Source organism: Glycine soja, chromosome 12 (genome assembly GCF_004193775.1).
Source record: "Glycine soja cultivar W05 chromosome 12, ASM419377v2, whole genome shotgun sequence".
NCBI classification, from domain to species: domain Eukaryota; kingdom Viridiplantae; phylum Streptophyta; class Magnoliopsida; order Fabales; family Fabaceae; genus Glycine; species Glycine soja.
Genome location: NC_041013.1, coordinates 6,994,312 through 7,009,034, shown reverse-complemented (window position 1 = coordinate 7,009,034; position 14,723 = coordinate 6,994,312). Strand labels below are relative to the sequence as shown.

The following is a 14,723-nucleotide window of genomic DNA, read 5'->3' as shown; positions in this document are numbered from 1 at the left end:
TTATATACATGTAAAGTGTAATATATATATATCCAATTATTTTCTCTTTCACAATAAAATTATCATATTTTTTATTGACAAATATTAACCTGTTAGTTTCGTTAAAAAAAAAACAAATTAAACTTGATATATATTTCTTTTTCTTCTCTTTACAATCACCCTTAAAGCTTTCTTTATTATTTACTATACCAATCTTATATATCTCCATCACCTATCAACAAATGTTAGTCTTTTCTCTTATCTTTCTATCTGTCACTTCTTTTGCTTCCCCCACAACCTAGGGATAGACCATTATCGATCACTACACTTAAAATTGGTCCCTTCAATTCATGCCCCACGTGGTTTCTTCAACCCAACCAACCCAACCAGGTATCATGCATCAATCAAGATTCAATCCCAGCACATGGCCGAAATTCACATTAGTGTGTGGCACGTGTTCCTTCTCCGTGTTAATATCCTGTTCAAGTCACGTTTACCATGCATATATTAATCAAACAGCAATACCCCCAAACATTTTAAATCATAGATCTCCTTTTTTAATTTACCATATATATACACCAATCCAACTCCCTTGTTCCACAACCTCACTCCTCCAACATCACACACGCACCTTTTCCCATCTCACTTCTTAGCCAATAGAATAAATTAAACCACCATTAGATATAAATTATAAACTATGGACTTTGAGATTATTAACGAATCTCCTGATTCCACTTCACTCTCCTCCCCCTCTTCACTCTCACCATGCACACCACCAAACTCTAATCCACTAAGTGATTCTCCAAATCCACAACCAAGTAATATATATACCAATCCATCTCACAAGAGAAAAGCAGGTAGAAAGAAGTTTAGGGAGACACGCCACCCTGTGTATAGGGGTGTACGGCAAAGGAACAGGAACAAATGGGTGTGTGAAATAAGGGAACCAATAAAAAAATCAAGGATTTGGGTAGGGACATACCCTACTCCTGAAATGGCAGCTAGGGCACATGACGTGGCTGTCTTGGCACTTAGTGGCACCTCAGCAAACTTCAACTTCCCCGATTCAGTTTCCCTTCTCCCACTTGCAAAGTCACGTTCTGCTGTAGATATAAGAGAAGCAGCAAAAGCTACTACTACTGCTGAGGCTTTCATACCAAACACGGTCTTTGCTTGCTCTCACAAGAATGCTGAAGACACTTGTTTGAACATTGGCATGCACGATGATGGGTCCGAAATGTTCTTTGATGAGGAGGCAGTGTATAATATGCCAGGGTTGTTGGATAGTATGGCAGAGGGTTTGCTTATTACCCCGCCCTCTATGAAAAGAGCTATGGATTGGGACGATATCGGTTGTGTAATAGACCTCACTCTATGGACAAATTAATTGCACATATAATTAATTACTGCATGTACTTTTTTTTCTTCTCGTTTCCTATAAATAAAATGTGCAAAAACTAGTTTGGTAAAAAGATCAAATCGAATTGATTTCCAACTATTTTAACCGATTTGATTTTATGTCCAAATAGTCAAACTGGTTTAGAAATTGATTTAAAATTCAACTAGTTTTAAAGATTTGGTTCTGAACTAAATCAATTTTAACTAATTTTAAATTAGTTCTAAAGGTCGAACCAATTTTAAATTATTTTTTTCAAATAAAAAATATTTAAATAAAAGTCAAATTCGGTTAACCAAATTGATTTTATAGAAACAATTTGATTAATCAAATTAGTTTTATAAAATAGTGTACTCATTTTTTTCTTGAACTAATTTAGAAAAAAAAACCAATTTAATTTAATTAAGTTCAATTCCAATCAATTTTTTTAACACCATACCTACAAGTATAATAGTCCTCCCAATGGTATCTCTTCTCTATTACTAATAGACTGTCAATGTCAACGATATGCCTAACTGGAGTTTAACTAGTTTGATGAGGCTTCTAGTTCTAACTTTCTTTTCTTATCTATTGAATTAATCGAAGATAATGTTAAAAGATTTATAATAATTCAGACGTATTCTTACTTAATTAACTAAGTTACCCCCGCTTAATTTAGTTCTAACTTTGTAAGCCCAAAAAAAGAAAGAAAACCTTTTGACAATTACTAAAAAATATCTAAACCTTTTTGACAATGACTCTGTATATTGCTCTCGAGAAAAACATGGCAAAACGGCACACTGATATTTAGTAGAAAATTTTGCCATAGTTAATTACTATACACGTTAGTGCTCAAAGTATTTTATACAAGTCTTATTTATTTGATATTTATTATAAAATAAATAAATATAAAGTTTAAATATATAACTTATTATATTAAATTATAAGACAATTTTTCCTCCTGTGTCAATTGTAATAGAAGGACGTTTCTTGCTATAAAAGAAAAATCTTCTCAATCATTAAATTCTCAATGTTATAACCACCATTAGAAAAAAGGCAACTTAGCGACAGAAAATAGCGACTGAAACACATATTGGTGTCAAACAAAAATCGAATTAGCCACTTATTACAACAATTAGCATTTGCACAATTCAGCAACCACCTTTGCGACCAATGTACTCAGGGAAAACACAAGAAGTCACTAATTCAGTTGCCAAAAGGTTTAAAGTTTTAATTGTTTTTGAAAATCCAACAACTAATTTTGTGACCAAAGTTTTATTCGACTTCGCAATTGATTTAAATTTGGTCGTTGTGACTTAGAAATAGAAATAGCGACTGCATGTGTTTCGGTTGTCATCTACCACGACAACATAATAATAACCATAAATTATTTAGGATGTAATTTTTTAAACTTTAATTTTTAAAAAAATAACTAACTTAAAAAAATGTCTTAAAACATGTTTTTTTATATATATAATAATATCACTTTACATATTGTATTATTATATATATATATATATATATATATATATATATTAATATATCACTTTACATATAGACAGAAGGGTGCGGTGGCTGAGTTGGTCCCTTGCCAATAAAACAACCAAATATTTTTTGGCAACTGAGAAGTGATTACAACGTGCGGAGTATGTGTATGGAACACCTTATCAATAAGAATCTTGCAACAGTAACTTGAAAGGCATATTTGTCGACAAGTTGCAGAAGTATTTGAAGAGGACAATAATATATTCTATTTTTCAATAATGTAATGAGTAGTACTTTTTGTTTATAAATAAGCCTTTACCCTCTTATTTGAGGCACAAACACTTTGTGAGTGGTCCTGTTTTTATGCAATTAGTGTGCACTTTGATCTTAAGTGTTTACTAGCAGGTCAAATGCCAATGGAGGTAACAACTTATAAAGCTAAAAGATGTTCAAATAAAGATGTTGTTATAGCCATAATATAGGGATTTCATTGGTCAATTAAAAGAAGATTAAATTAGTTTATTCTTTTAATTTATTTTTTATGTTTAATTTGGTCTTTCTTTTTTATTCAATTTGTTTCTTTAATTTTTAAAATTGGTTCCATTTGATCATTTTATTTATTTTTAGTTTAATTTGATCCTCTAATTGTTAAAGTTAGTTTAATTTGATCTCATAGTCTAAATTAATTTGAGTGATTCTACCGTCTAACTTTTGTCCTATCGTCTAAATAAACATTTTGTAATAGTTTAAAATTGTTACTAACCGATTTTAAGTAATCAAAAACTATGATTTCTTAACATTGTTAGGCAAATTGCCCTAATAGGGCTGGTTTTACAAATAAATTCTCATTATGGGTATGTTTTAAAACTATTTCCAGGATGATACTGTTTTGCATGTTAAATTAATGCAACCCGCCAGCAGCAATGGCGAGTCGTCCCTGGATGCTCCACTTGGAAGTGGATTCACCAGCATCAATGGCGAGTTGGCCCTCAACAATGGTGTCGCTAGATGCAGTGGCGACATAGCCATGCACTCGCCAGTCAAAGTGGCGATTTAGGGTCAGATGGGCAGGGTTCAGAGGCGCAGAAACTAGGGCAGCAGGCTAGGGTATAGTTGTGCATTACGCCAAAACCATTGGCGATATAGTTGTGGATTACGCCAAAACCATTGGCGACATACATGTAGCTTAAATAGCTGCTTCTTCCTCCTATAGTTTCGTGTGTATTTTTTAAAATTTCTGAACTTCCAAATTTGCCTTCTGTAGCAATTTTAAGTTCCTGAGCCTTCAAGCGTTCAAAGTTCTCAATCAAACAAGTGTGTGCCATCAAATTTATTTTTTGAAGTAATTATTTTGAGGTCGAAATAAAGTTTGAATTTGAATTTTGTATTATTTTCTTAATTAAATTAGCTTCGTGTTGATGCTTTGTTCGTGTGTGTTTTAATTTTCTGAGGCTTCAACTTGAACTCTGTTTAAAATAAAAAATTTTGTGACTTCATATTTATTTGAAGTAAGTATTTTGAGTCTGAAAAAAATTTAAATATGAAGTTTGTAGTATTTTTTTTAATTAGATTAGGTTGGTATTGATGTTTTGTTAGTGTGTGTTAAAAATTTATGAGCCTTCAAGTTAAACTTCAACTGTGTTTAAAATCAAAAAATTTTGGGGCATCATATTTATTCCAAGTAAGTATTATGAGTCTGGAAAAAAATTTTAATATGAAGTTTGTAGTATTTTTTTAATTAGATTAGGTTGGTGTTGATGCATTGTTCGTGTGTGTTAAAAATTTGTAAGCGTTCAACTTTAACCGTGTCTAAAATAAATAAAAAATTTGTGACATGATATTTATTTGAAGTAACTATTTTGAGTCCAGAAAAAATTTTCAATATGAAGTTTGTAGTATTTTTTTAATTAGGTTAGCTCGGTGTTGATGTTTTCTTCGTGTGCCTTTATAATAATAACTTCGTTGATGCTTTGTAATCTAATTAAAATGTCTACTTTGAAAGCGTTCTTTGATGCTTTGTTCATGGCTTTTTAAATTTCTACTTTTAATATTCTGGCATCATATTTATTTTAATGTATTTGTAGTATTTTTTATTTTTTATTGTTAAGATTAATTATTTATAATAGTAACTTGGTTGATGGTTTATTCTGTCTTTAAAATTACTACCTTGAAATCGTTTAAGTTTTTTAAGTTTTCTGTCATGATATTTATTTGAAGTTAATAATTTTTTTAGAATAAAGTTTTAATGTGAAGTTCCATTAAAATACATGTAAAACTTAAAATATTAACTAAAATACTCTACAACTACTCTACAAATAACAAAATTTAAATATTTTACAAATAATTTAAAATACATAGATAAATTTAAATAAATGACCGAAAATATTTATCAATTAACAAAATTTAAATTAAATAACATATATTATACAAATAAATTAAAATAAATCTAAAAATTACTATAGAAACAAAAATTTAAACAATATATATACAAAATTAATAACGTATCATATATTTAAATAATAACTTAAAATAACTAAACTAATTAATATTAACATACTAACTAAAACTAACATATTATATATATAACACAAATAATACCATACAAATATAAAAAACCTAAACCAAATAATAATAACATATCAACTAAAATTAACGTAACATATATATAAGACAAATAATAACATAAATTTAAAAAATCTAAACAAAATAATATTACGAAATCAAGTAAAACTAACGTAACCTATATATAATATAAATAATAGCATACCAACTAAAATTAATATATATATATATATATATAACAAATAATACCATACTAATTTAAAAAATCTAAACAAAATAATATTAAAAAATCATATAAAACTAACCTAGCATATATATAACACAAATAATAACATACAACTTAAAAAATCTAACCTAAATAATATTAACCTATCAACTAAAATTAACTTAATATATATTTGAAGATATGAGTTAAAAAACACTTACCACGAACAGGAACCACGTACGAGCAAGAGAGAGCACAAGGAGGAAAGCTTTTCCCACTAACACAAGTCAAACACACACTCACTATTATTTGAGCTGGTACGTGAAGGAGAGCATGACTAATGATCCATTTCAATGGCTTTTTGTAAGGAATACTTGTAGGAATATTTTTAAAAGCTTCTCGTCATTGCAACTGGCGAGACCTGTTGCACGCTTCTCGCCAATCAAACTAGCGTAACCAGCTACACTCTGAAAAGTCGTTGCTCCCGCTGCTGCTCTGCTACGCTGCTGCAAGGCTTGACCCTGGGTAAATCGTCAGTCAAACTGGCGTAACCAGCTGGCACTAAATCGTCATTGCTGCTGGCGAGTCCACTGCCACGTGGAGCATCCAGGGATGACTCGCCATTGCTGCTAACGGGTTGCATTAATTTTACGTGCAAAACAGCACCATCTTGAAAATAGTTTTAAAACAGACCCATAATGAGAATTTGTTTGTAAAACCAGCCCTATTAGGGCAATTTGCCACATTGTTAATCCAATTTAGACTACAAAATCAAATTAAATCAACTTAAAAAAATTAAAGAACCAAATTAAATTCCAAAATAAATAAAGAATCAAATTAAACATAAAAAATAAATTCGAAGATGAATAAACTAATTTAACATGCAAATAACGGTGGGATAAAATATGTAATAAAGATGATACAAAGTAGAACCTCAATATTAAATAGTGTAAAAGCAAAAACTCATGAAAAGATACATTATCAACTTTAATATATTTTATAATTCAAAAATTTGTGGGACTCAAATGTATTTAAAGAAAGGGTGACTATTCAGTTAGCAGATATATATTATCCAATTGTGTGTGATTATAGATGGTATAAGGATATACATTTTCACCAAAAGTAACATTTAGGAAAGATGAGTTTGTTCGATTTTGGAAATAATTAGGGGTGACAAATGGATGAATCGGATTAATTTTAATTTGTATCCTAATACATAGGATAAAAAAAATCAATTACTTCATTTTGATTTATTAAAAATTATTTAATGGATTTGATTCAATTCGATCCATTTGATAAAAAAATTCATCCAATCCATTCATTAATACTTTTTTATAGATAAATATCCATTCAATCGATCCAAAAAAATATATTTTAAAACTTAATTATTTTTGGTTTAAAAATAATATATTTTAAAAAATCCAGAATACATTCTAAAGTAATAATAACCCAAACAAAAGGCGCTTGAGGTTGTTTTCAGGTGACCTCGATCGAGTCTAATTTTTAGCCAACATCGGTCAAGACTATTTTTGGTCCGACGTCAATCGATAATGTTTTTTGGTCGACATTGACTAAGTTGTTTTTCCAATGTTGGCTTGGGCTATTTTTTGGTCGATATCGGCTAAATTTTTTTTGTCAATGTTGATTGGTGATGTTTACCAACATCAGCTAGGTTTTCTTTGTTGACATCCGTCATGACTATGTTTTGGTCGATGTCAACTAAGGTTTTTTGGGTGATGTTGGCTAGGTTTTTTGATCGATGTTAGCTGAGACTATTTTTACGATGTTTGTTGGCCAACATCGGCCATGACTATTTTTTGGCCAATATTGGCTAGGTTTTTTGTCGACGTTGGTCAAGATAATTTTTTGTTGGTGTTGACTAGGGGTTTTTTGGTCAATATTTCCTAAGATTATTTTTTGGTTGACTTCAACTAGGTTTTTATCCAACGTTGGCCGATGACGATTTTTGGCAAATATTGGCCATGGTTTTTTTTTGCTGACATCAACTAGTTTTTTTTAGCTGACATCGACCGAGACTATATTTCAACTGATGTCGACTAGGATTTTTCAATCCATTGTTAGTTGAGGCACTACTTTGGCTAATGTCAACTAGGATTTTTTTAGAGGACGTTGATCGATCATATTTTTTGGTCGACATCGGCTAGAAAATAACCCTAACTAACTTTAACTAAAAACCCTAGTTGATGTCAGTCAAAAAAACCTCGAGCATACATCCATAAAAAATGTATCCGATGACAGCAAAATAATAGCCATGACCGATGTCAACCAAAAATCCTAGCCGACGTCTACCAAAAAGTGACCTTGACAAACATTGGCCGAAATAAAACCCTAATAAACGTTGACCAAAAATAACCTCAATCGATGTCGGTTGAAAAACATCATCATACGATGTTGGCTGGAAAAACTTTGGAAGACGTTGACCAAAAAATAGGCCTGACCAAAGTCGTTCGAAAAAACCCTAACCAACATTGTTTGAAAAATAACATCGACCGACTCAATTGAAAAATATCATCAGCCGATGTCACCGAAAAAGCTCTGGACGACAATCAATCAAAAAATAGCATCAACCAAAGTCAGCTGAAAAAACCCTAGTCAACATCATCCGCTGACATCGGCCAAAAAATAGTCCCAACCAAAGTCAGCCGAAAAAAACCCTATCCGACATTGTCCAAAAAATAGCATTAGTTGACGTTGGCTAAAAAACATCATCAGCCAATGTTTGTCAAAAAATAGTTCCAGTCGACGTCAATCGAGAAATAGTCTTAGTTGATATCGACCAAGTTGGTCAAAAACTTGGGTCGATGCTTGCCAAAAAATAGTCCCGACTGACATGATCGCAAAAAAATCAAAGCCGACATTGGTAAAAAAATTTCCACAAATTCTTTTATTATTAAGTTGGATCAATTTTGATCTATTATGTATTGATTGATTAGAAGATCCATTGAATTTTAAAAATTAGTGAATGAATCACTAACCATCCATAAAATTAAATGGATGGATTTAGATCCATTCATTTGTTTTATTTTTTTGTATTAGATGGATTAGATGGGTTTATTGTGGATGGGTTGGATGAATAGTAGATAAATGGATTCATTTATTGACTCTATGTATAACTAGAATTTCAAAATTATTTTTTGAAAAGAGAAAAATAAACTTACAAAAATATTTTGACATTCAATATCTTATCATATTTTAACATATTGGCAAATTCACAATATAATAATAGATATAGGAATACATGTATGTATAGATTTTAAAATTCAAAATAAAATACAAAAGAAAAATTAACCAATAGAAAAAAAAAGTAGGAACACTTTGTCAACAAGTGTAGAAACTATTGGGGCCCTCTAGCGCTCAAAATAAGAAAAAGGTAAAAAAAAAAATCTACTAACTATAAAAAAAACCTTATAAAAGGTCTTATTATAATAAAAATGCACCCCAAAATACTCAACATATAAAAAAAATATTAGAAAACCTAAATCGTACTCAAGCACATGCTAGGTCCCAAACAAATTTTCACATGGTTTTGAAACTTACCTTTCTATAAATAGAAATCTATAAAATCATAAAGTAACTGGTACATGGTTTTCAAACTTATTTTTCTACCACACTAACTACGACAATAATAAAGGGATATGATATCCTTGAACCTCATTTTAGTAAATTGATATAAATTTTTTATACTTATTTACCCTTGAACTGATATTCTAAATCACGCTATTATTCTATTTTAACCTCCTACATAAGTTATATTATTAAATAAATGGGACCAATTAAATATATAATTAAGTTCAATTTCAAAGAATAAAAAATATGAAAAACGGGCAGAACAGTCCCTGTCTGTCTTTAAGCTAGTAGTGTATAAAAGTAAAAGTCATATTAATATATAATAGAATCATGAAATGCAGGCTACTTAATATATATTTAAATTAAAGTTTGGAAATTTAAATTTGGATTAAACTTCGGTTTGAAAATTGAGTTTGTAAAAGTATTTTAAATCTTAGAACATGTGTATTTAAACGTTTTCAATGCACTTTGTATCATTCCAAGACATAGAATTCAAAAGTAACAATTTTGTTACTTCTCCGTTTTATTTATAGTAAAGAGTGAAAATTGGTTGCAATATTAAACAAATATGCTCTTACTTCTCTCAAACTGAGTTGTAAAGCCAAAATTTAGTGTAAGTTTTGGTTTGCCGATGGAAATGTTATAATGCGCATTCCAATGCAAATCATCAGATAAAAAACAAATGAAGGTAAAAACAAAGATCCTCATTAGTTGATATCAAATATAATTTTACAATCGATTCTCAAATATATATTTTTTTTTACTCTCAAACATATTTTTGAGGGATATCAAAAAATGATCACAACTTCTCAACCTGATTTTACTGTTAAACATACTTTTGAAATCCCAAACCAGAAAGCCAAAACACACACCTAAAATTGTTTCTAACTTGCAGCCTCTTTACTCTTTGGCCTTCACCGTTCAGTTTCTATGCGTGACACTGACAGAACAGAAATTTGATGATTGTTACTGGTGTGTGATGACTCTTCCTAGTATACTGAAAATAGCGAAGTAAAACAAATAGTACCACCTATCGCTAATTAAAAACTACATAAGGTTATATATATAATGAAGTTCCTAGTGAAAAGAGGAGATTTTACACACAAATACTTCCATTGGTACAATTAATGCAATAAAAGTTTTCTGTGTCTCTTGAAAGTACTCTAGGAGTGAACATTGAAGTCTATTATTGATTAAAATATCATCAATTATTGAAATTCTGATTAGATAAATAGAAATTTTACGAAAAAATCAACCATAATAGTTCAATTGTATTAAAGGTTTTTTGTTCGATAATAACTGGTGATTAGGACAGATTACCCATTGCATTGGTCTTATTAGGCTATCTATGACCCAATAATACATTTCTTTTTTGACATGTCATTTCAAATCAAGCCAAATGTGTCTAGATCCTAGATAATAATAATATTAGAACCGCGTCTTGGTACAAAACACCACTGAAAATTCACAGAAGTCCCAATGTCCCTTAGTTTAATTAGTATACTGAAGTTAGTGTATTCCAATACAATTTGTTAAATTGAGTAAAATAAAAAAATATTACATAGCTGAAATTGATGAAATTACTTGGACATGATTGTTAATATTTATTCACCTGAGTCAAGACTCAAGATTCCTTAACGATAAGTACGTAGCATGATGCCATTCATCCATGTATTAAAGTTCAATAATTTACCTTGGTAGTGCACATGGAAAGGACAAGGGGAACAGTCCACAGCAAATGGCGCCACTTTTCTTAAATAGAAAAAAAGGCACTGAAGAAAAAGTCTGGCATATATAATATGATAGTGTTTTTCTGACTGAGTGAGGCCAACCCATAACTCAAACTTCTAGAGGGAAATGACCCCAAGAGTGTGTCCTTCATCATGTGCAAGGACAATTGCACCAGACAATTTTGACTGTGCAAATTGTGGAGAAGGAGTTGCACCCTTGGTGGGTCTATATTTGAAACTAGTACCTTTCCTAATATTGAGCCGTGGATTCTGTCCCCTAATAAAACATTTCTTTTGGTATTTGATTACCAGCGGTGAAATTGGTCATCAGGATCTGACAGTGGACACCTAGGGACTGTAATAGTTGGCTCGTGCATGTTGTAGGTTTAATTTTGTGCATATATATTTGCCTACTAGGGACTGCTTTTGGTTCATAGTAAGAGTTTGTAATATTATTGTATTGTAGTAGTAGCCATGGGGACTTTCAATCACTATGTGATTGTTAAGTTCAAGGATGGTGTGGCTGTTGATGAACTCATTCAAGGGTTGGAGAAGATGGTCTCGGGGATTGACCATGTCAAGTCCTTCGAATGGTATAAAACTATATATCATCAGTTTACTTTGTTTCAAGATAGTTATGATTCTTATTTCCCTTAACACATACTTTTATGCATTTATCTTATGGGTGACTGGTTCTGTGTGATCCATATAGCCTACATCACCTGGTCAAATAAGGTTTTGTTGTTGTTTTTGTTGTAGTAGTATCTAATTGGTCAATGGCCACCTTCTAGATTTAGTATATAATTAAAAAGCACAACCAACTAAAGGCAGTATAATCTTTAACCTTTAGACTATTTTGGGTATCTATAGAATTTCCATTAATTTTATTTAGCTTTTAGCAATTAGTACACACAATTCTCATGTACTTAACTATATATATTTGTATGGCAGGGGAAAGGACATTGAAAGTCATGATATGCTAAGACAAGGTTTCACTCATGTTTTCTTGATGGCATTCAATGGGAAGGAGGAGTTCAACGCATTTCAGACTCACCCAAATCACCTTGAGTTTACTGGAGTATTTTCACCTGCTATTGAGAAGATTGTGGTGCTGGATTTCCCATCTAACCTTGTGAAAGCACCAGCAAGATCCTCAACTTATTCAAGCAAATAAAATTTTCCATTTTTAAAGTGCATGCATGTGTGTGCATCTGCTATTTGTAGTCTGTTATGGTTGTTCCTAGCTAGTTCCTAAAAGCTCTTATGCAATTTCAACTTGATAAATAAGCTCTTTTTTTTCCTAATTAATGGAAAGTTCTAGCATTGGGATTTGTTAATACTAATTCTCTGATTTCTCTCCATGTTTCTACTGCTATATGATATTTGCCAGCACATTTTATAGGTCTCCAATCTCCACAGCACACACACAAGTAACCAAAGATGAAAACAAGCACTCTTCTACTCTGATGAATGTGAACAGCAAAGGGTATTAGGTTATAGAGGAGGGATTGTGAGTATCAATACAGAGTTTGAATATATCATCACCTAACTAGCAAAGGGTATTTTCATTTCTCTTTGAACTTTTTTTTTTATGTCTTTTCTTATAGCGTTATATCATTTATTATATCTATCACCATTTCTCTTATTTTTCTTTTTTAATTTCTCTCTTTGTACTTCTTACAACCTAAAAATGAGAGATTTTCCAAGAATTTGGGTAGGCAGCTCCAGTACAGTTCCGTGACAGGTTAGACTTAGATACCAGTTAAGTCCTTTTTCCATTTTATTTTGGATAATTATATTCATACACTTATTATTTCTTCAATATCTTTTTTTTTTTACCTCTTCTTATCTTTATCTTTTATCTTCTTTTCCTAATTCCTGTCACTTTCTATGTCTATCTTTTATTTCTTTTTTCGTTTTTTCTCTCAATCTGTGTCTTTCTTCCACTTCTTTAAAGAAATTTACACTCAACATTTTCCTTTTACTTTTTAAGTCAAGTTGGGAATCTTTGTTTCTTTCCCCCTTTTTCTGGTTCTTTTTTCTTTTTTAGTTTCACCTATTTCCCATTTTGCCTCCTTCAATTATATCCATTTATCTTTACTTTCAACCAGTATTCTGTGAGTAGAATATCTGTAATAACACGGGTGGTAACAGTGAGTTGAGAGAGTAATCCAACTAATATGAAAGTGTGCAATTTAAAGCATTCAGAAATCAGATTATCGAGTTAAGTTTGTTAATTTATTTTACTATAGATACTTCTATAACCATCCAATTATATATATTTTATGCTGTGTTCTAATTTCTTAATATACAAATTTATATCGACATATTCTTATATCAATACTCCGTACCGGTATCTTAGTGGAAGCATACCTTAACCTGTGCAACACTGATCATTGCAGACATTACTCACTTAGAAATAAAATTACGCACAGGCCCTCTAAAGGTCTATGTCAACAAATGCCATCTTCCACATTTTGGTTGTTTGATTGATGCACAAAACAATTCAATCTTAAAGAGCCGGGGTCAAGGCTTTTATTAACTGTGGGAGAACAACATTAATTGTTTGTTTGCCTTGCCTAGAAAAGCCTAAACGACACCAAAGCAACTTTAGTAGGGCAGGAAAGGATTATCAATGGTGAAAGACATTGAACCACGCAAAACCAAATGACCAATTGGAAATAATTAACAGTGCTTTTTGGAAGGATGGTCTAGTAAAGCCATGGCAACTCTAAAGAAAAGTTAAATCTCCAATTTATGTATTTTTCAATATTTTAACTTTTATTTATTTCATTTTACATTCAACAAATCATTAGGTTGTTGTATCTAATCAACTAGTCTTTTGATTTCAACTCTTCTTTTGTGCTAAAATAATAACAACTAGACTTTGAACAGCACGGTTTTTTTAATTATATATATATATATATATATATATATATATATATATATCATTTTATGTTTATTTATATCAATAATTTTTTTAAAATATTTAGTATTGTGTTAAACATAGTTATATTATTAATGAGAAAATTAATTAATTATATTTTTAATTGAGTTATTTTTATCTTAAAAATTAAGTATATTAAAATTTATTGTAATTTTTTGTTCATTCAAATAATAATGGTTATGCAATAACTTTTGAAAAATAAATGTACATAAATAAAATTATCCATTTTAAAGATTTTTAGTAGTGAAACAAATATATAAATATTAAAATTGAAAAATAATGTTAAATATTATATTTTAATAAACACATGTTCTCTTTAAACTTATTAAGTTGGTTGAATTTCACTATAATTTATTTTTTTTCTAAGGACTAATATTAATGCAATACTAATATAAAACATAGAAGTTAAAGAATAATAAATAAATATATATATATATATATATATAATGTATAATATTTATTTAAATTTGAGTTTACATTTATGATAAAAATTTAAATATTTTAATTTTTTTTTGAAATAGTATGATTTATGTTAAATAGATATGATCGTTAATTATTTTTAAAGCTATAATTTTACTTATTTTGAATATATTAACTTTGTGTAATGTTTTTAAAGTTTTGAAGTTTGAATTAATTAACCTCAATATGACGATGTAATATAAATTGAATAAGCTTGATTTATTAATTATTATTATTATTATTATTATTATTTCCTTAGTTTTAGTTTTATTTTGATTGCTTACTAATTTTCAAAAAAAAAATTATAAAAATAAATATATGTTTCAAACTCTAAATATTTATTAACTTATTAAAGATGTCACCCATTATTTGTATTTATTATTAATCTTTAAT

At 29.9% G+C, this 14,723-nt stretch overlaps 2 protein-coding genes across 2 annotated transcripts; both read left to right on the top strand.

Annotated features, from left to right (window-relative positions):
* The first annotated feature begins 593 nt into the window (after nt 1-593).
* LOC114378134 (dehydration-responsive element-binding protein 1F-like) lies at nt 594-1,438 on the top strand. Its single transcript, XM_028336680.1, has one exon. The coding sequence runs from the start codon at nt 677-679 to the stop codon at nt 1,364-1,366; it is 690 nt and encodes a 229-aa protein (XP_028192481.1). The 5' UTR covers nt 594-676; the 3' UTR covers nt 1,367-1,438.
* A 9,573-nt stretch (nt 1,439-11,011) lies between these two features.
* On the top strand, nt 11,012-12,267 carry LOC114379139 (stress-response A/B barrel domain-containing protein At5g22580-like). The gene is made up of 2 exons (XM_028337732.1): nt 11,012-11,517; nt 11,876-12,267. Exons 1-2 carry the CDS (start codon nt 11,399-11,401, stop codon nt 12,096-12,098), a joined length of 342 nt encoding a protein of 113 aa, XP_028193533.1. The 5' UTR covers nt 11,012-11,398; the 3' UTR covers nt 12,099-12,267.
* Nucleotides 12,268-14,723: the final 2,456 nt, after the last annotated feature.

Excerpts from the sequence above, each read along its gene's own strand:
- LOC114379139 (XM_028337732.1), top strand. The coding sequence starts at position 11,399 with ATGGGGACTTTCAATCACTATGTGATTGTTAAGTTCAAGGATGGTGTG. Across the intron at positions 11,518-11,875 it reads CATGTCAAGTCCTTCGAATG|GGGAAAGGACATTGAAAGTC; the intron begins GTATAAAACTAT and ends TTTGTATGGCAG.
- LOC114378134 (XM_028336680.1), top strand. The coding sequence starts at position 677 with ATGGACTTTGAGATTATTAACGAATCTCCTGATTCCACTTCACTCTCC.